The sequence below is a fragment of the Dendropsophus ebraccatus genome, chromosome 9 (assembly GCF_027789765.1).
Source record: "Dendropsophus ebraccatus isolate aDenEbr1 chromosome 9, aDenEbr1.pat, whole genome shotgun sequence".
Classification (NCBI taxonomy): Eukaryota; Metazoa; Chordata; class Amphibia; order Anura; family Hylidae; genus Dendropsophus; species Dendropsophus ebraccatus.
The window spans coordinates 99,934,429-99,957,506 of NC_091462.1; the positions used below are offsets into that span (position 1 = coordinate 99,934,429).

The following is a 23,078-nucleotide window of genomic DNA, read 5'->3' on the forward strand; positions in this document are numbered from 1 at the left end:
TTTTAGGACATGTTGTATTTTTGTAGTAATTGTAGTTTTGCAATAGCTGATAAGTCACAGGTTGGAGAACAGAGTTATCCAGCATTACAAACACATGACCACTTTCTTCCAGACACAGCACCACTCTTGTCTCCAGTTCAGGTCTGGTTAAGGGTACAAACACACGCACCATATACGCAGCGTATTTACTGCTGCGATACGCAGCAGATTAGATCTAATTAACTGAACACAGCATCAAATCTGCACCATCAAATCTGCTGCAGATCTGCTGCGTATACGGTGTGTGTGTTTGTACCCTTAAGCTTAATTTACTTCAATGGAACTGAGTTACAAAACCTGCACCCAAACTGGAGACAAGAGTGGTGTTGCCTCTGGAAAAAAGTGGCCATGTTTTTGATAACCCCTTTAAATCAGGGACGGGAAATCTTTGGTCTTCCAGCTGTTGTAAAACTACAATTCCCATCATACCTGGACAGCTAAAGCTTTGGCTGTCCAAGCATGATGGGAATTGTAGTTTTGCAACAGCTGGCGATCCGAAGGTTCCCCATGCCTGCTATAAGGTAAGTTGCGCTCCAAAGCGGGTTAATCAAACACTAGTACAGGTGTCATTGCGGTATATCACACATGGCACCCTTACACAGTATCTATGCATCAGTCTCTGACTTCTAAGAGGGGGGGGGGCACTTTCCGATCTCAGGGGCAGATTGCTGAGCGACTTGATTCCGAGCCCTTGTTATTTTTCCACGTAACTCAAACCATGTGCACATCACTTGGGTAAGAGGGAGCCAGCGGTTCTGGGCTGCAGCAAGGAATGTGTGACCCCAAGGGACGGTCTGACGTGCAGTACTTTGCCTATTCCACATGAGGCCCAAATTGTGCCCCCCTCCCCCCCTGTGCACTAAATGAGGTTTCCTTTTTTTTTCCATCCATAACCATATTCTACTGTCAGTAGCAAGATGATTTCAAGACATATCATCCCCAGTGTTGTGATGCATGACTTTCCATCCCCAGGAGGAGTTGGCAGCAAAAGTGTTAACAGAGCCATGTCTTTCAAATGTTAGGAGGAGATTGTGCAATCCTCCTATCTACTGAGAATGCGGAATGTACACTTTCTTGGTGAAACTTTTTTGGGGGGTGGACATATAAGAGGGTACTCTGATAACCGATCTCAGCGGTCTCCCGCGAGCTTTGGTCCCTGGCGGAGGAAATGGTACATCCTAATCCTTGCTGGAACCGCAGGACAGGATGAGGAAACAGTCTTATAAACATGGGAGGAGGACGACGACACAGCTGCCAGGACCCTGCTGCTTTAGCAATGGAGAACTGTTGTCCTTGTCGTCGATTCCCAGAATTCATTGCTTTTTCTGTCTACATTCCAGTCTCGAGTTAAGACTTTTTCTTTCAAGCCAGTTTTTCCCCCCCAATTCACCCATGACCCAATGTGACAATAATGCCCGCACAGAGCGCACCATGTTTTCATCCTCCGATGCTGGTGTGGGTAGAATATGTGGCCTGGCACCAAACAGTCAACACGATATGCCTTGAAATTCCACATAGCTGAAATGGTTAAACAGGTATAGGTTGGGTGACAACCTCACGTTAGTTGGTAATAATCTGCGCGCTCCGGTTAATACGCATTGTTTAGTGGGAGCGAGGGTGTGTGAGTCCTGCGACAGCCCTCATCCCGAATGTTCGTGTCTTGAAAGACAAGATCAGAAGTTGCTAAAAATTTCGTGTTTCTTGTTCCAGTCCATTTGGGGGGCTCGCTTATTGGCTCTCTTAGCGCGGGCTTTTTCCTTTGCTTCGGCTGCTGTAGGGCTGAGACGTAGCCCGCTCTCTTCAAAGGGGTCTTTTCGGATCAGGTCACCTGCCTGTAACATAGAAGTATAATGCGGGTATTACTACTCATATTCTGCTGACACGATCTGTCAGAAATATACTCTATATAGTAACCTCTGGTCTGTATTATAACATAAAATACTGCTTCTAAGATGAGATATGATCGCCCAAAGCTGCACTACTGAGACATTCTAATGTCTATTTGAGAACATGTCTTAATATGATTTAAAGTGTTATCATCACGTAAAAAAAAAAAATCTTCTGACATGTCATAGCAACATGCCAGAAGTTCAGAATGGTGGGGGATCAGGTGCTAACACCATCTTAGATGTCTAGAATTAAGAGGCAAAAGTGCTTGGCTGAGCATTAATCCCTACTAGAGATGATCGAAACTTGACCACACTTAGGTTCATCCAAACCAGAGCGTTTGGCATTTGGTTACTGGTGGCTGAAGAAGTTGGATGCAGCCCTAAGGCTGTCTGGAAAACATGGATGCAGACATAGGCCATAGGGTGTATCCATGTTTTTTAGGACTCCCTAGGGCTGCATCCAACTTTTCCATGGATGAAACTTAGCGTGCTCGAGATTTGCTCATCTCAAGTTCCTACCTTTGTCCTCTTGGCTCTCCTTGTGAAAGCAGCGTGAGCAGAAGTCCACGAGACTTGCTGCAAATCTGTATACAGCACACATAAATGCCCCCACTAATGAGAACTTCTGTTTTTTTTTTTTTTTAAGGTTATCGTTTAATATAGGGTTGTCACTGAGAGTCTATGTGACATAAAACAACCAAAATACATTGTCAACATATCCATACGATTGTTACTAGCATGTGGGTATTTATTGTACATGGCTGCTTGCACAGACTAAGCTGCTGCCAATCATCACAACTCCATTCAACCAGGGAAACATGATGGACATGGATCCTGTTGGCTGCTCTCTTATGTAACCATGTAATCACAGAGACAACTTGGCAGTACTACACGGCCAGGCTACTGCTGCAACTGCCGAGATCCTTGCTGTGTAATTCTCTTAGACTAGGTTCATGATGCATTCTTGCTGTCCGTTTCATATACGTTTAAAGGGAAAAAAACGGATGCAGAAACAGATGCCATATTGCAGAATCCATTTCCATTTAATTCTGCATGCAATGGATGCAAAAAAGCAGTGTGAACCCAGCCTTAGATGCTGCAGTCTGAAGTGTCTGATGGAGGGAGAGGACTTTTGTCTGGCCCTCGGCCTATAGGTTACTATGGCAGCCAGGGACCTAACAAAGGCCCCCAGGTCTGCCATTGGTATCCATCTATTAGGCTGTGCCAGAGTCTGTGTCACAATAACAGGGAATGATGCTTCGGAATACTAAGTACGCCCAAGTTTAATACAAGCAATAAAAAAATCGCTGCTTCAAGTTCCCTAGTGATGCAAAAAAATAAACTGTAAGTTTCAGATAAAAAATACAGAATAAGGCAAATTTATTGTCTATAATGGCTGGGCCATCTACCCTTTTTTTTTTTCCTATACAAAAAAAAAAGAATAAAAATGTGACAATAATTATATGCACCTAATAATGACTACAACTCATCCCACCTAAAACCAGACCTCACATAGCTAAATAGACAGATAAAAGTAAACTACCTATGGCTCCTTTCATACAGGAAACAACAATGGAAAACAATGACTTGGAACTCAAAAGGACAGAGTTGGATGCGGTCCTATATTACTTCTGATGACTCAGTATAGCATGTCAGCTGTCCGTCACAACGTATAAAGGACCTGAAGCTTTTTATTACCTGGGAGTCTTTGTCGGGGCTCTGCAGGTCGCTGTGAGATGAGGACGTGGAGGAGCCTCCATTGAGCTGTAAAGAGAACAAAAATGTGACTCAGATCTCTTTAGATTCTGTTTAACCAGTCTGCTATAGACAACCTGATTTCATATGACCTAGTGGGAGGGGGCATTCTATAAACCATTGGGACCCAGTATTATTTTTTATTTTTTTTAAAGTGTTGTATTGCCCCCCAAAAGTTTTCCAAATCCCCAATATACACTTATTATGGGAAATGCTCGTAAAGTGTTTTTTCCCTGCACTTACTACTGCATCAAGGCTTCACTTCCTGGATAAAATGGTGATGTCACTTCCTGGATAAAATAGTGATGTCACGACCTGACTCCCAGAGCTCTGTGGGCTGTGGCTGCTGAAGAGGATGATGGCAGAGGGTGCTCAGTGTCCCTCCAGTGCCCTGTGCCCCTCAGTGTTCCCCTGCCATCATCCTCTCCAGCAGCCACAGCCCGCACAGCTCTGGGAGTCGGGTCGTGACATCACCGTGTTATCCAGGAAGTGACATCACCATGTTATCCAGCAAGTGACATCACCATGTTATCCAGGAAGTGACATCACCATTTTATCCAGGAAGTGACATCACCATGTTATCCAGGAAGTGACATCACCATGTTATCCAGGAAGTGACATCACCATGTTATCCAGGAAGTGACATCACCATTTTATCCAGGAAGTGAAGCTTTGATGCAGTAGTAAGAGCAGGAAAAAAGCACTTTATAAGCAATTCCCATAATAAGTGTATTCTGGGGATTTGTATAACTTTTGGGGGACAATACTTTAATAAAAATTTTCGCCAGACTTCTCCTTTAATCCATTTTAAAAGCAGAAGAATCCCATAGACCACAATGATCCTGCAGCAAAAAGAATACCCCAATCCTCTGCTGTGGGCTTCTTAAGTTATCACAACTACGGTATACAGAAAGCTGTGTGCTGAGTGCGCACGCATTGCTTGCCTGGAGTTATACACCAAACACTCTCAATATCCAGCACCTTGGCAAATGGCTGAACATTTCCTGCCTGGAGTCGTCCCAGGATTCTGCGGGGTGGGGGCTTGCACTTGGCGCTTTTCAATACATGGCAGAGAGATGGTGTTTGGAGTGAAAGCACAGAAATAGCAAGTTCCTTTTTACAAGTGCAGAGAACCCACAGCGGAGGAAACTGCAAGACACCTCATACAGAAAGGGCCGTAGAGACGTCAATGTGTTATAATGGGATTTAGGCGTCACAAAATTCCTGTCCTGGTGAAAAGTCATAGTCGAGCAAAAAGTGAAAAAGAAGGGATTTGGTGTTTTGTTTATTGAAGTCAATGGCCCCAAGGCTCTCATGATTAAACAAAACAAGGACCTAGAGGCCAATGACTTTAAAAGGAAAAACTGCTAAATTTAACTATGTCAAGTTCTGTTGGTATTATCCTATATATCAGTGATCCGCGGCCTATGGCTTTCCAGCTGTTGCACAACTTCCACTCTCATCATGCCCTGAACACTGAAGAGTTGTAGTTTTGCAATGGGAAGCAATGGTGTCTATGATGATATGTTACATAGACTATAGTGAGTTACACAGGCTATACCAGAATTGAAAGTCATGCATACAAACCTGTGTTTTGGTCACTCCATTGGTCAGCATCTGAGGGATTACACCTAAAAGGAAAGAATACAATGTTAGAAAGGACAAAAAACATATAGAATGACTTTAAAAGGGATTTCACGTCTAGAAAACCCATTTTGATCTACTCTAATAGAGAGTTTATAGCAAGAAGGGGGGTCCTCACAGAGTAGTCACAAAGATCTGTGCTGCATTAAACAGGCAACCTATTGATGTGAATGGGCGCTATACAATATCCCAAGAGGGTGATACAAACAGGGATCCCCTTTAATCCAAACTGCAATTGCAAAAAGCGACGTGTTTTTTTTTTCTGTGCTAAAAAATTTGCACTGTAGTTTTCCTATTTCTAAAGCGATCTGATTACATGCTATGGGTAACCCCAAGACAATATGGCTGATAGGATGTACCTCCTTTTATATGAGCTTCAGAAGGGGTGACCCCTAGCTTCTTGAAGTATTCGTCCGTTTCAGGGTCGACCACCAGTAACGTCGTCTCGTTGTCTTTGGCTTTTATGTTCGTTACCACCTCAGTATGCTTCATGCCATCTACGTTCTGTCCGTTTACCTGCAGGCAGATAGATATATATAGTATAGCAGCCATTTTAGGATATGACAGGTGAAAAAACAAAACCAGTCTATGAGAAAACTAGTGTGACCAAATAATTATATCTGTGTACACGACCCTACGGCTGGAAGACATTGCGGAGATCTTTAATGTCACTTTATTTTAGCGAGGATTTGCTATTCATGCAATTTTCTAGTGTAGTTAGAAAGCAACAAAGCTGACGTGCAGCGGACTGAATAGCGTGCCGTGTAATTCGCTGGGCCGCCGGCTCCTGTCTGACAACGAGTGTGGGAACCATAAAAGAATGCATTGTGTGGTTACCAGCCGTGCTCGGCAACCTGCTGGCAATGAAGGGGTTAAAGGGACCCTTCTTTCTCTTCAGAATTCGTCTCTTTTCTCCGATCCCTGCCCTCGGCCCTGGCGATGAAAACAAACACCAAGGCCTCTTCTCCCTGGTTCCCTAGCAACCGCTTCCTACTTTCTCCTCACAGGAATAATGACTTTGCTCTGTTCTGACCACATAGCTTTGTGTTTCCCCCTCCGTCTCCCCTGCCCTTCGCCGTCACCCCCTTATTTTACTACCTATTGTTTCCCAGCTACCCCACCCCCAACTTTTCCTGCAACTTTTCTTTCTTCCACTTCTCCTTTGATTACTCCAAAATAACTATCCCCCCCCCATTCCTTCAGCATGGACGCGTCCCGCACACCTGCCAGGTATCACCAGTCGCTCTGGGAATAGGTGGAGTGTATGCGGTGCCAGCGGCCCGACCCTGAATCTGACACCTGTGAACTCTTAGCCTGGGTTCAGTAAAGCCAGTGGTGATATAGAGCGGACCGACAGAAATGTGGAGTCGCTCGAGTGCTGCGAAACGTAGACGAGGGGCAAAACACTCAGACTCAGCTTTACCTGAATGCAATCTATTGTTCTCTGATAGCAGCCACTTTACACTAGGTAAGAGGCTGACTTCATGAATGCAAAGACTGACAAGGGGTTCCCCCCGTAGGGGTCTCGTAAACTCATAAGAGTTAAAGGGGTTACTCCAATATTAACAGTTATTCCCTATCCACACAAGAGATGATTAGTAGCTAATCGTTGGGGGTCCGATGGCTGGGACCACCACAATCATGAGAATGAAGGTCACTTGGCCACTGCTCCATTCAATGTCTATTGGAATTCTAAATAATTCCATGCAAAGTTTTCAAGTTCCATAGAGTTTACGGAGCAGTGGCCAAGCATGCATGCTTCTGCTCTATTCACATAGTCATTTTCATGATTGTGGGGTCCTAGCCATTGGACCCCCACTGATCAGTAACTAAACAGGATATGCTGGAAGATGTAGTCACAGATTCAGACCACTGCTTTGGGCCTGGGAGACCCTTATACAGACCAGTGCCTACTTATTTGGGTGAATTGTATCCAAAACAAGAACCCACGTTAGGAAAATAAAAGTCATTGAGGTCATATTAAGTATTACATACAGCCCATGTAAATGTATAACCTGCATCGGGATACCTGGGACTGATCGGATAACCTAACCAGGAGGCCTGCAGAGCATTGAGCTGTAATCCTCTATGACAGATAAGCATGTTGGGTGACAGGTGTCTAATAGCCGCACACGCCTGTGTCATGCAAAGTTCCCCACAAGATGCGACACCCCAAGCGGACTCCTCTCTCCAGGTACAAGATTATAAGCCTCAATGAGCGGCTTCTGAGCGCACCTCCCCTGGGAATCCTCTCGCTTCTACAAAGCAGCATGAAATATGCATGGAAGGCTCCGGCACATAATGTTCGTGAGGTGCTGGAGACAGATCAGGTTCCCAAATCTCCCAGCTGGTTTGTCTCTGGTAAAGGAAAGAAAGGCAAGAGAAAGAAAGAGAAAAAAAAGACCCTCCCCCAACTGGCACACTACCGTCTACCCATCGCATGGCTGCGTCGCGTGCATCAATTATACAGGAGGACCCATGAATTGCGGGGCAGAGCTTTCTGGGTGTACAATAGGAGGAGATGACAGATCTAACGGGCAGAGGGCACTGAAGGTTCAGCAGACTCGGGCGACGAGAAGGAGGATCGGGTGACCCATGGCACGGTGCAGGGCGCATATGTTTTGGAATACCTACCTTCCCCAAATTAGCATTAGACACCTGAGCATAGTTCCAGTGGGGCGCCACGCCAGCCGCACTTTCTAATAATGCTTTCCTATGCAAGTTTTTTGGGAAAACTGGTGGTAAATGCCCCATGTCTGGAGTCCTATTGTATTACCTCATTGTGCTGTGCCGCAGAATATGCTTTTGATTAATTTATAAAGTGCCAAAGAACCCACGTAGCACCTTACAATAGTCTATCAAACACGTGGCTGATACAGATGTCTATCAAAGGTGATGGGTTCTGGCCTTAAAGGGCTAGTAGCACTTTGCTTCTAAGCAGGCCATCCACATGGTTGGCCAAACTCCTAAATGTCAATGGGGTGAACCGATCAATTAACGTCTGTGGGCAACCCCTGTATTGGTCCCCTGCCATGTTGGTAGTGGCAAATATACTAGGTTGATAAGTGTTCTTACAAAGTAAAATATGACTAACCTCTACCAGCCGATCCTGTGGTTTGAGCCCGGCCTTGGCTGCCGGAGAGCCTGGGTCTACAGATCGGATGTACTGTCCGGGCCGAGATTTCTCGCTGTGGAGGTTGAATCCATAGCCATTGGGTCCCTTCTTTAAGTGACACAGCCGGGGACATCGATCCTTCACTTGTCCATTCATGTCCTGTAAACACAACAAATAGAAACTTTAGAAACGTTGCCCTTTACGTCCCCATGACAACTCTTCCCGCACCTTTTATAGTTCTATCTACCAATGGGTGTGTATGACCAGGCAATGGTCACAATTACTCTTTGCGAGGACATCAATAACACGCTTATGAAAGCCGCTCGGGTATGTTTGCTTTCCTTTTATGTGCACTTTCTATTTTCGATTTACAGTCATTCGTAAAGCCTAGGCTTGGTTTAATGGCCGCCGTGACTAACCCCGGTCACTCTGTGTAATAGCTGCAGGTGATCATCTGGTAGGACAAGTCGCAACACAAACACATCTGACAGGCTCCGCTTTGAAGATGAAAAATCATCAACAAAGGCAAAAAAGTCATATACAAAATATATCATGTCTGTCACAAGAAGGCGGCCATGACACGTGATGACTGAGGACGACTGTACAAGCAGCTTTGCCCTTTCCGCCCTCTAAGTGCCAGTTTTGCTTTGATGACTTGAATTGTTTGACAGACTGGTTGCTAAGGACTTTTCACTTGGCAACACCATATATGGACATGGTATATTGGTGTATATGGCGGTAACAGATATTAGAGAGTGAGAGGAACCACTACTACTATTAGACATATTGACCATCTAATGTATATAGTGGCCTCCCATCTCTTCCCCCACAGCAGGTGTCCGGTAAGAGAAAGATCTGTCAAGTTGAATTTTAACATCTGGCAGACCCTTTGCCCCCCCTTCCCATTGAGCACATATGCACGCTTGGCCAAACCGAGCATGCATGCATGTGTATGGGAGGGAGAAAGACAGATGTGATCGAACATGTACAAATAACTTATGTGTATTGACAGCTTAAAAGATGGGCACCTGTTCAGGAGGGTACCGTGAGTCTGTGTTAGAAGGAGCACACAGTGGTTGCCATGCTAAGCTTCATTCCTAACAACCCCCCAACAACATCCATAAACCAGAAGAGGCCACTCAAGAGGGATTATTAGAAGTGAACAATCCCTTTAAATGTTTAATACACTGGTCTCTGTGCTTTATAAATGAGTGGTGGTCCTGGGTGATAAACCCCAAAGCTATGACACCAGATGAGGAAACAACCTGTTCACCCTGTGACTACACCGGCAGCCGTGGATTAGCTGTGTACATGAAACGACACAGTATAAAGCAGATAATTGTCCTAAGCTTACAAATCCCATTACATGACTTACAGAATCCCATTGAAATCCTAATAATAAGCTTATTTAAGCACAGGGGAGTCAAATATCTAAGCCTGGCTGCTATGTGGATGTGCCATGTTGGTAGCCGCCCCGGTGATACACCCAGTGCCCACCCATCCCCATTAAAGTCATCTGACTCTATGGGAAGGATTACCTGACTCTGTGGCATCTGTATTAAAATTGCGTTCCCCTTTAAGACAGCATTAGGAGCAGTGTTCCCCAAATGTGGCTCTCGAGCTATTGCAAACTACAATTCCCATCATGCCATGACAGCCGGTGGCTGATGGGTGTTACAGTTTTACAACAGCTCGATTGCCTTTGGCCGTCGGAGCATGTAGGTTTGGTCACACAAGCCAAGTCCAACAGATGGCACGTGCACATAGATCTAAAAGTGGTAGTCCCATTGGCCATGGAATGCCTTTCTTAACAAATTAATGTAAAAGAGTCCTGGACTATTGACAGGTGAAGCGACTGTTCATACACTCCACAAGCTCTTTCTCTCTATTCCTCAGCAGGTCTAACACTGGCAGCTACCCAAGGTCCTGTATGCCAGTCAAAGCTTTGCATTAAAAGCGACTCCTATTTTGCATATTCCGCCCCATTTCGAGGTGTAACCCCGGACTCCTGGCGCTGCAGGGCACCTTCCACCTTTACAGTACTTTAACTATTTTCATGCTTTCTATTTCACTTTCGTTTGTGTGACAATCCCACAACAAGGCTATGGGTGATTGCTGGATTCTACGCCCAGCCTGGCACTGGGGCTCTGATCACAGTCACTCTCATCCAAATGTCACCGGACAATATAAAAATCCTATTCCATTAAATTGCTGTTGATGGATCTTGTAAATTTTACCGGAACTGCCCCCATGTGATCTGTGCATGGGATGACGTCTAAATCTGTTCTTAAAGGGGGTTTCTATCATAAAAATAGAGGACGTTCTGATTAGACCTGCTATGAATATATACTTGCTCACACAGCTGGAATACCCAGGACCTCCCGATAGCTCGTCCTGACTGCAGTTACTTGCCTCTCCTCATTCCTGCCCTCCTCTTCACTCCTGCACACCACATCCCGGGCCAGCGTCTGCATGTCAAGCTGCGGTGGCACCAGAGGGTGAGGAGGAGTGCAGGGTGCAAGAATTAGGAATGGTAAGGAACTGCAGAGTCTGTGCTCTGGGGTCAGTATTTGTATAGGGGTCTGCTCTGGGGTCAGTACATGTATAGGGGTCTGCTCTGGGGTCAGTACATGTATAGGGGTCTGCTCTGGGGTCAGTACATGTATACGGGTCTGCTCTTGGGTCAGTACATATATACAGGTCTGCTCTGGGGTCAGTACATGTATACGGGTCTGCTCTTGGGTCAGTACATATATACAGGTCTGCTCTGGGGTCAGTACATGTATACGGGTCTGCTCTGGGGTCAGTACATATATACAGGTCTGCTCTGGGGTCAGTACTTGTATATGGGTCTGCTCTGGGGTCAGTACATGTATAGGGGTCTGCTCTGGGGTCAGTACTTGTATAGGGGTCTGCTCTGGGGTCAGTACATGTATAGGGGTCTGCTCTGGGGTCAGTACATGTATAGGGGTCTGCTCTGGGGTCAGTACTTGTATAGGGGTCTGCTCTGGGGTTACTACTTGTATACAGGTCTGCTGTGGGGTCAGTACTTGTATACCGATCTGCTCTGGGGTCAGTACTTGTATACGGGTCTGCTCTGGGGTCAGTGCTTGTATACGGGTCTGCTCTGGGGTCAGTACTTATATACAGGTCTGCTCTGAGGTCAGTGCTTGTATATGGGTCTGCTCTGGGGTCAGTACTTGTATAGGGGTCTGCTCTGGGGTCAGTACATGTATAGGGGTCTGCTCTGGGGTCAGTGCTTGTATACGGGTCTGCTCTGGGGTCAGTACTTATATACAGGTCTGCTCTGGGGTCAGTACATGTATAGGGGTCTGCTCTGGGGTCAGTACTTGTATAGGGGTCTGCTCTGGGGTCAGTACATGTATAGGGGTCTGCTCTGGGGTTACTACTTGTATACAGGTCTGCTGTGGGGTCAGTACTTGTATACCGATCTGCTCTGGGGTCAGTACTTGTATACGGGTCTGCTCTGGGGTCAGTGCTTGTATACGGGTCTGCTCTGGGGTCAGTACTTATATAGAGGTCTGCTCTGAGGTCAGTACTTTTATAGGTGTATGCTTTGTGGTAGGTATTTCTATAGGAGTCTGTTTTGAGGTCGTTATTTGTTTAGGGGTCCTCTCTAGTCTCCTCAGGGGGTCATGCTGTAGTGTGATGTAGAGGTCACACATACTATTTGGGAGCATGACCTACATAAATAGGTGGGGCATATGTAAAATGTGGCGCTGCTTATTACATTCTTCCTGGAATCTCCATAATGTCACTGCTCCACAGTAGTCAGAGAAGTATACATGTCCGATGTGAGGAGGTCTGAGCACTACCTGAGCCCAGGGCACCAGTCTGACGGGCATGCTCACTCAGCACTACCTAGAACCCAGAGCACCAGTCTGAAGGGCACGCTCACTCAGCACTACCTGAGCCCAGGGCACCAGTCTGAAGGGCATGCTCATTCAGCACTACCTGAGCCCAGGGCACCAGTCTGAAGGGCATGCTCACTCAGCACTACCTGAGCCCAGGGCACCAGTCTGAAGGGCATGCTCACTCAGCACTACCTGAGCCCAGGGCACCAGTCTGAAGGGCATGCTCACTCAGCACTACCTAGAACCCAGAGCACCAGTCTGAAGGGCATGCTCACTCAGCACTACCTGAGCCCAGGGCACCAGTCTAACGGGCATGCTCACTCAGCACTACCTAGAACCCAGAGCACCAGTCTGAAGGGCATGCTCATTCAGCACTACCTGAGCCCAGGGCACCAGTCTGAAGGGCATGCTCACTCAGCACTACCTAGAACCCAGAGCACCAGTCTGAAGGGCACGCTCACTCAGCACTACCTGAGCCCAGGGCACCAGTCTGAAAAGCACGCTCACTGGGGCACCACAGCTAACACTTGCACATACATGCAGCCATGCAGGTTCACACGCTCATAAAGCTGACTTCCCATGTTTGTCCATTTAGAGGAAATTGCCTGTTGAGAGCGGCTGACGTCAGTGTAGTCACACGAGGAGGTTAACCCATTGCACCCATCAGTCAGCATTATGTGACATGCTTTTAGGGACTGGCACCTCCATTTAGCTTATCAGAAAGTGTCAGACTCCACCATAAAGACTTCTAGGAGGAATTTCCTCAGACGTCCACATACCATGAGGGGGAAGGGGGGATATGATCTACTTTTCTGGTTTATATTACAGCTGGTAATGGAGGCCACAGCAGGAACCTCACATCTGGTGCAGGATTACCTCAGGATGGGGCAAATCTACAGAAACCATAAACCACCGGCTGCATTACACATGGTCTCTAACCTGTGACTCCCCAGGCACTGCGATACTACAACTCCCAGCATGTCCTGAGAGCTGCGGTGGTCATAAAACAACAAACTCAATTCAATTCTAAATTACGGAAACCATGGGCAGTCATTTAAAGGAGAAGTCCAGACATTTTTTATATCTGGAATTCGATCAGGAGTAGGCACTAACCTCTCCCCGTATCTGCAGTTAGCGGCAGGACCGGCCTCTGGGATCTCCAGCGCTGACATGTCATGACCCAGCCGATGGACTGGCCACTCAGCCTGTCACAGATTGGCTGAGCGTCCGGTCTATCAGCCGGGACAGACATTCTCTCCCAAGTTGTGACGTCATTACAACTCAGGGGGTATATACTCCATTTAAAGGGGTAGTTCCAGTTCTTATCAACTGCTGTATGTCCTGCAGGAAGAGGTATATTCTTTCCATTCTGGAGAGCAGGAAAAGTTTTCTATGAGGATTTGCTACTGCTCTGGACAGTTCCTGACATGGACAGAGGTGGCAGCAGAGAACACTGTGTCAGACTGGAAACAATACACCACTTCCTGCAGGACATACAGCAGATGACTTGAGATTTTTTAATAGAAATAAACATGGCACTTTCTGGCGCTAGTTCATTTGAGAGAAAAATATTTTTGGTGAACAACCCCTTTAAAATTCAAAAGAATCCCAGTATATAATCTGATACTAAAAAGAAAGTAAGTATCATGTTCAGCACATAAAACAACTTTGTTTCATATGGCAACAAAGATGTATCAAGAAAATCTGGTCCTGCCAAGGGTGGTAAAAGTAGAGGAGGCGGCGCTATAAGATAAGACTGTAAATAACTCTATGAAGCTGCGAGATAGTAAAGTGCCTGACAATCAGTCGCCGACTAATAGTGTTATCATGTAAGAGATAAAAATAAGACTACTGTGTGGTGAATGAGGAGGCACGTGACCACCTAGATTCACATGCTTGTCATAGGGCATGGAGAGATGTGCCCTCGGGTGCGGCAGGTTTGGCTTTATAGTGGGCTTCTACACTAAAGGTCCTATTGCATAAAGCGATTATTGAACGTATTCGGCCGATAATCATCTTGTGTAATAGAAGACAACAATCAGCCGACATGCACAATGTCAGTGTCTTTTAATATGTTGAAAGACCAACAATCTAGATAGCAGTGACATGCTGCCGTCATTCCGAGGAATAGGAGCATTGCCAGCAGACCGCTGCTATCTTCTATGGGCTGCCCGGACGATCTAACGATCACCCAGGCCGCCACCCCCTAGCTTCTCCAGCTCTTATCCGCTCGCTGTCAGTGTGTGTAATAGCGACGGCAGCGAGAGGAGAACGAGGAGCAAACGAGCATTAACCTGACAGGTCAGCGCTGGCTTGTTCCTCTGAATCGCCCCTGTAATAGGGACTTTAGTTGACAATAAGGACCCCATACTGCCATGCCATATTCTATCAGTTTCTTAGGCTGGGTTCACACTGCATTGCAGTCCGTTTTTTTCCAAACGGATATTTGTGTGCTTCTGTTTTGATCTGTTTTCCCATTGACTTACATGGTTAAAAAAAACATCAAAACTTTTTTTCTTTTTTTTTAGCTTACCAAAAATGACCACAATCTTGTGTACGATAAAAAAACAAAGCAATTTGATCTGTTTTTTTTTTTTATCTTTATTTTATAATAAAAAGTCAAAACGGGTGCACACAAACACATCAGGTTTTCATCCGTTTTTCCATTTTCATTTTTTTGCAAAAAGTGAATGAGAAAGCGAACTGCAAAAAATACAGTGCAAACCCAACCTTAGCCGTTTAAAAGGATTGTTCACCAATATTGCTTTTATTTCAAATCAACTGGTGTCAGAAAATTATATAGATTTGTAATTTACTTCTGTTAAAAAAAAATCAGCTGTTGCATGTCCTGCAGGAAGTGGTGTGTTCTTTCCAGTGTGACACAGCGCTCTCTGCTGCCACCTCTGTCAATGTCAGGAACTGTCCAGAGCAGAAGCAAATCCCCATAGAAAACCTTTCCTGGTCTCCAGACTGGAAAGAATACACCACTTCCTGCAGGACATTCAGCAGCTGATAAGTACTGGAAGACTTGAGAATTTTTTGAGAAGTAGTAAATTACAAATCACTGGCACCAGTTGATTTGAAGGAAAACATTTTATGGTGAACTACCCCTTTAAAGTGAATGTACCATCAGGTACATTCGCTTTAAGGTTCGCCAATGGATAGAACAGCACTGATGCAGGAAAGCCGATGCTGCAGTACTTTTTTTGAACAGCCCGCCCCTAGTGGGAAGAAACCCCCGCCCATCTGTGATGCGGCTCCATTGATTGAGCCGTGTCACTGAGGGGTGGGCACAACTTAAAGCGAATGTAACCAATTTTTGAGCCACTAAGTTACTGGTTGGATTTTGCATGATATTTGAGCCACTAGGTGGCGCTGGTCCTTTGCTCTTTGCCATTTACTACATGTAACAATGCAGAAAACTAAGATTTCTAAACACACTTCTAAATATGGCGGCTTTCGCAAGAGGCGTTAGATTTCACAACCGATCTGGACGCTCAGAATGTGCAGCATATTAATGGACTTGTTTTTTTTTCTGGAATGCGTAACCCATGGGGGGAACATTCTCGATGCCGCACTCCCACAGAATAGCTAAACAGACCCTTGGCAGACCCTGCGCCCGTGTCCTGCGGCCTGCAGCGCTCCACTCCGGGGGTGTGAGAACGTGTGGAATGGATGAAGTTCAGAGGAAATTAGCCAGTCTCTAGATCACGGCAGAGGGTCAGGCGCTGAAACAGATGCTAATCTGTATGTGCAGAGGTTTTCTAACCTCTACTGAAATACTCTGTGCTGCTGCAAGGCTATAGGGTCCAGTTTAAAAAATGGCGGTTTACATTTTTGCAATTTTCTTGGAGGATCTCTACCCTTATAAGAATGTACGGCAATAAGGGCCCTATTACACGTAAAGAATATTGTGCGAAAAATCATTTTGCAATAATCAATTTAATTAGAGAAAATGAAAAATCGCTTTGTCTAATAGGAATCCAGACTATAATCAGAAGCCTGGGAAAGCTGAGTGACATCTTAAGGGGGTTGTTAACCACATTTTTTTTCTTTCAAATGAACTGGTGTCAGAAAGTGCCAGAGATTTATAATTTAGTTATATTAAAAAAAATATTCTAGTACTTATCAGCTGCTGTATGTCCTGCAGGAAGTGGTGTATTCTTTCCAGTCTGACACAGTGCTCTCTGCTGCTGCCACTGTCTATGTCAGAAACTGTCCAGAGCAGTAGCAAATCCCCACAGAAAACCTCTCCTGCTCTAAAGACTGGAAAGAAAACACCACTTCCTGCTGGACATACAGCAGCTGATAAGTACTAGAAGACTGGATATTTTCAATAGAATAAATTACAAATCTCTGACACTTTAAAATGACCCAGCAACATATCTACCAGCTTGACAATTAGAGGGGTTAACAATGGTTTGCGGATTCCATTCCCAGCAGTTATGGGGTTAATCATTACATCGCAGGCTGCCAGTGAAAAGATTAGGAAAGAGTAATTGATCAGGTGATCCCTTGTGACCTTGTAGAGCCCGTCCCATTACCAGCACAGCGCCCCTCTCCAGTTCTCACAATCATTTCCATTCATCCTCTTAGCCTTGTAATTTAGACAAGTGGACAATAATCATGGCTTCCAGTTAACCCCGCAGATGACAGGCTGCACCCTAATTGTCACAGATTTGTAGTGTTGTGTGCCGCACAGTGTACTGTAACCTAATATCCCCAAGACCACCATCTGCTGATTCTTGTTAAAGTGCAAGCTCCAAAGCTCAACTCTTACTTTTCGGCATAAAGAATCTTGTACATAGGGGGCAGTATTATAGTAGTTATATTCATGTATATAGGGGGCAGTATTATAGTAGTTATATTCTTGTATATAGGAGCAGTATTATAGTAGTTATATTCATGTATATAGGGGGCAGTATTATAGTAGTTATATTCCTGTATATAGGGGGCAGTATTATAGTAGTTATATGCTTGTATATATGGAGCAGTATTATAGTAGTTATATTCTTGTATATAGGAGCAGTATTATAGTAGTTATATTCTTGTATATAGGAGCAGTATTACAAATGCTGATTTGAGGTCAGCTCACCTGCTTGATCCACTCACGGTGCACGGCAAAGCCCGGAGCCAGGGCAGCATATGTAAAGAGAAAAGTCCAGCACCAGTGTAGCGGATAAAAACGTCCTTCTTTATTTATGCAAACTTCACATAACGAGAAACAAACATGCGATTGTTGACGCGTTTCGGCGTCTCTCACGCCTTGTTCACAACATAGTATGCTATGAACATACTATGTTCACAACATACTATGTTGTGAACAAGGCGTGAGAGACGCCGAAACGCGTCAACAATCGCATGTTTGTTTCTCGTTATGTGAAGTTTGCATAAATAAAGAAGGACGTTTTTATCCGCTACACTGGTGCTGGACTTTTCTCTTTACATAGGAGCAGTATTATAGTAGTTATTATAGCCTTCTCCGCCGGCGGTGCTGGCCGGGTTCTGGTGTGGTGTTTTTGGGTCTGGTCCTGTGGCACGGGGGTCGCAGGGCCGTCCCATGGCCCCCGTTCCCTGGCTGTGCGCGCCTGCGGGGTTGGTGGCCACTGACTGGCATGGTGTGGACTTAGTGTAGGGACCCATGTGTATCAGATACCGGCACGAGGTACATGGGGCAGTATGGCTTGATCAATTCATACACAAAATTCTGATGTGTTTTTTATTTAGCCTAGGGGCACTAGTATCAGCCATAGGTGTGAGGTGCAGCACTCTGTTTCTTCCCTGAACCGCATTATAGTAGTTATATTCTTGTATATAGGAGCAGTATTATAGTAGTTATATTCTTGTACATAGGAGCAGCATTATAGTAGTTATATTCCTGTATATAAGAGCAGTATTATAGTAGTAATATTCTTGTATGTAGGAGCAGTATTATAGTAGTTATATTCTTGTATATAGGAGCTGTATTATAGTAGTTATATTCTTGTATATAGGAGCAGTATTATAGTAGTTAAATTCCTGTATATATGAGAGGCAATATTATAGTAGTAATATTCTTGTACTTAGGAGCAGTATTATATTAGTTATATTCCTGTATATATGGGAGGCAGTATTATAGTAGTTATATTCTTGTATATAGGAGCAGTATAATAGTAGTTATATTCCTGTATATAGGAGCAGTATTATAGTAGTTATACGAACTGGAGAGAGTGGCTGCACATCCCATCTATGGCTGATACTAATGCCGCTTGGCCTATATTAAAAATCAACACCAGAGTGTCTGTATATGAATTGATCAAGCCATATTGCCCCGTGTACCACCGCGCAGATCCTCTGGTCCACACGCTAACTCCACACCGTGTCGGTCGGCGACCGCCAACCCCGCAAAGCGTGCACATGCAGGGAAGGGAGAACATGGAACGGCTTTGCAACCCAATGTCACAGGACCAGACCCAAAAAGCCCTACCAAAACCCAGCCAGCACCACCGGCGGGGAAGGCTGCTAGCTATGGTGAGTGCAATACCTTATCCAGACTTGTGCTGTTTGGGGGCAGCTTCCTCCGCCGGTGGTGCTGGCTGGGTTCTGGCGTGGCATTTTTGGGTCTGGTCCTGTGGCATGGGGGTTGCAGGGCCGTCCAAGGCCTCCCTTCCCTGACTGTGCACGCCTGCGGGGTTGGTGGCCACTGACTGGCACGGTGTGGACTTAGTGTAGGGACCCATGTGTATCAGATACCTGCACGAGGTACATGGGGCAGTGTGGCTTGATCAATTCACATACAGAATTCTGATGTTTTTTATGCAGCCGAGAGGTACTAGTATCAGCCATAGGTGTGAGGTGCAGCACTCTTTTTCTTCCCTGAACCGTATTATAGTAGTTATATTCTTGTATATAGGAGCAGTATTATAGTAGTTAAATTCCTGTATATATGAGAGGCAATATTATAGTAGTAATATTCTTGTACTTAGGAACAGTATTATATTAGTTATATTCCTGTATATATGGGAGGCAGTATTATAGTAGTTATATTCTTGTATATAGGGGGTAGTATTATAGTAGTTATATTCTTGTATATAGCAGTATTATAGTAGTTATATTCCTGTATATAGGAGCAGTATTATAGTAGTTATATTCTTGTATGTAGGAGGCAGTATTATAGTAGTTATATTCCTGTATATATGGAGCAGTATTATAGTAGTTATATTCTTGTATATAGGAGCAGTATTATAGTAGTTATATTCTTGTATATAGGAGCAGTATTATAGTAGTTATATTCTTGTATATAGGGGCAGTATTATAGTAGTTATATTCCTGTATATAGGAGCAGTATTATAGTAGTTATATTCTTGTATATCGGAGCAGTATTATAGTAGTTATATTCTTGTATATAGGGGCAGTATTATAGTAGTTATATTCCTGTATATAGGAGCAGTATTATAGTAGTTATGCAATACAGGAGAGAAGAGCGCTGCACCTCATACCTATGGCTGACACTAGTGCCTCTCGGCTGCATAAAAAGCATCAGAATTTTGTGTATGAATTGATCAAACCACACTGCCCCATGTACCGCGTGCAGGTATCTGATACACATGGGTCCCTACATTAAGTGCACACTGTGCCGTTCAGTGACCACCACCCCTGCAGGCGTGCACAGTCAGGGAAGGGAGGCCATGGAACGGCCCTGCGACCCCCATATCACAGGACCAGACCCAAAAATGCCACACCAGAACCCGGCTAGCACCGCCGGCGGAGGTCGCCCCCAAACAGCATGGTTAGCGCAATACCTCATCCAGACTCGTGCTGTTTGGGGGCGACCTTCTCTGCCGGCGGTGCTGGCCAGGTTCTGGCGTGGCATTTTTGGTTCTGGTCCTGTGATATGGGGGTCGCAGGGCCGTTCCATGGCCTCCCTTCCCTGACTGTGCACGCCTGCGGGGGTGGTGGTCACTGACCGGCACAGTGTGGATTTAGTGTAGGGACCCATGTGTATCAGATACCTGCACGCGGTACATGGGGCAGTGTGGTTTGATCAATTCATACACAAAATTCTGATGTTTTTTATGCAGCCGAGAGGCACTAGTGTCAGCCATAGGTGTGAGGTGCAGCGCTCTTTTCTCTCCTGTATTGCATTATAGTAGTTATAATCTTGTATATAGGGGCGGTATTATAGTAGTTATATTCTTGTATATAGGGAGCAGTATTATAATAGTCAGTATAGGTATAGCCATTGCCTTATGAATCATGACTGCACTATATATGTTTATAACACTATTATCCTGATATCACGCCTAATATCCTTTTATCTTTCTTTTATAACATTTCCTGGCACTTCCTATTTAATGACCCTCAGAGGCCAGAGAAGGGATTTCATCAGGTGATTGCGAGGAAACGTCCCTTGCAATGGGAATATATACCTGTGTGTACCTTGCGAAGGAGCCAAAATATACAATGGAGTTTGTGTTACTTGTAAATCATTCACTAAGAGGCCAGAATCAGCTGTGAAAACAGAACAGGCTCTGTGTACAAAGGCATCAGATGCCCCGGAGAGGCTCTCGCAGGACGCTCAATAGCTGGAAATATTGCCTTCCACTTGAGATAGACAAAGGATCCGATGAGGGCCACTCAGTGCGGCCATAATGGCACATTTCACATAAATCCCATCTGCCTTGTACAGGTTATTGTCTGTAATGACAAGGGGGCGGCTGAACATCAGGGTGGGCAAAGTGCCAGGAACTGAAATCTAAAGCCCTGAAAGGGGGTGGATCAAGAGTATGATGAGATGGGCAATAAGGACCTTAGATATGGCAGAGGGAAATTTCACCAATTTCTAGAATTCATGTTGCCCAACCATCATGCTGTCTGACCACCATCACCTCTGCAGACGTTATTACGCCCCATAATTCACTGTTTCCCAATCTGTAGCCCTCTAGTTGTTGCAAAACTATAACTCTCAGCCAAAGGCTGCTCAGGCATGCTGAAAGTTGTAGTTTTGCTAAAGCTGGAGCGCCCATGTTGGGGAACATAGTCTTATAGAATTAGGGTGACTGCAATACTGGCGGCTGTTTTTTTTCCAGAAACAGCGCCAAATATTTCCACAGGTTTTGTGTGGTATTGCAGCACAGCCTTATTTGCTTCAATGGAACAGAGCTGCAATACCAGAAACAAACCTAATGAAAACCTTACTGTATACTTTGTATATACAGAACAATAATAAGTGTGTAGTAAGCCCCCCCCTATAAAGTAGACACAATATTACGATTTAACTTCATGTCTATGCAATAAGCTTAGGAGCTCCCCCTACAGGTGGCTGCAAGTAGACAGAACTTTATCATTTAGGACAAGTTCACATTGAGCAAAAATTGGCAGAATTATGTGGAGGAGAATCCCGCTGCGCTCAGTGTCCTGCATTGTGTCAACGGGAGAGCACAAGCACCTCTACTTCCTCTCCTCACCGTTTAAAGAATTGACATGTCAGCACACGCTCTCACATTGAAACAATGCAGGACGCTGAGCGCGGCGGGATTCTCCTCTGCGGAATTCTGCCGTTTTTTTTCCTCAGTGTGAACTGGGCCTTAGGGTGTGTTCACACGTACAGGATCCACAGCAGATGGTGCAGATATGAATGTAACTAAATAACTGAACACAGCATCAAATCTGCTGCGGATCCTGTACATGTGAACGCACCCTTAAAGGGGTTATCCAGCGCTACAAAAGCATGGCCACTTTCTTCCAATTTGGGTGGGGTTTTACAATTTAGGGTGTGTTTACACAGACATATTATTGAAGCCAAAGCCAGGAACAGACTATAAACAGTAAAGGCAAGACTGAGTTTCCTGGCTTTGACTTCTTTAATCTGTCAGATATTTGTAAGATAAATCTGTCTGTGTAAACACACCATTAGTTCCACTGAAGTGAATGGAGCTTAAAGTGAATGTACCATAAAGGTACATTCGCTTTAAGTTTCACTCAGGAATAGAACGGAGGAAACCCCCCCTCCCCTCTATGACGTGGGTCTATTAGATTTAATGGAGCCGCGTCATAGAGGGGCGGGGGCTTCCGCCCACTGGGGGGCGAGGCAGCCCATCTCCAGTGCTTCAGCCTGGGCCAGTGCTCGGTAATAGACCGGCGCCATTCTATTCATGTGTAACACGTTAAGCCAATGTACCTAATGGTACATTTGCTTTAATTGCAAACCACACCTGAACAAGAGTCATGTAGTCTCTGGAAGTGGCCATGTTTTTGTAGTGCTGGATAACCCGTTTAACATAATGTCTACATAGTAAGCTCCAAAGCTCCCTCTACAGGTAGCTGCAAGAAGACAACATTTTATCATTTATCTTCATGTCATGCAGTAAGCTCCAAAGCTCCCCCTACTGTGGGATAAATGTAGTCAGAATTTAATCATGTCTATGGAGTAAACACAAAGCTCCCCCTACAGGTGAATAAATGTAGACAGAATTTTATTATTTAACTTTATGTTTATGCCGTAAGCTCAGAAGCCCACTCCATAGGCGGCTTCCAGTAAACAGAATTGTATCCTTTATCTTTATGTATAGGCAGGGAATTTGGCACTTTGTAACAGGAAAAATAAACAAACTTAGAAAGTTTTACTTACATATAAAAAAATAAATTAGCCCCAAATTTTGGACCTACAACAAGATGGTGTTGACAGGTGAGCGTTCCCTTTACTAGATATATTAATGTTTCCCAGGGGGCAGTGCACCTAGGATTTCACTGTATTGAGTGCTTTAGCCAGCAACCCACTGT

At 44.9% G+C, this 23,078-nt stretch overlaps 1 protein-coding gene across 2 annotated transcripts in view; it reads right to left on the bottom strand.

Moving 5' to 3' along the window:
• Window positions 1–23,078, bottom strand: part of NHERF2 (NHERF family PDZ scaffold protein 2) — a 131,692-nt gene continuing 108,614 nt past the window's right edge. For both annotated transcript variants that reach the window (XM_069984044.1, XM_069984043.1), the window contains 5 exons: window positions 8,422–8,601; window positions 5,687–5,843; window positions 5,271–5,314; window positions 3,627–3,692; window positions 1–1,871 (listed from right to left, as the gene is read on the bottom strand). In XM_069984044.1, the coding sequence (XP_069840145.1) occupies window positions 1,713–1,871; window positions 3,627–3,692; window positions 5,271–5,314; window positions 5,687–5,843; window positions 8,422–8,601 (606 nt within the window). In that variant the 3' untranslated portion in view covers window positions 1–1,712. The remainder of the gene's footprint in view (window positions 1,872–3,626; window positions 3,693–5,270; window positions 5,315–5,686; window positions 5,844–8,421; window positions 8,602–23,078) is intronic.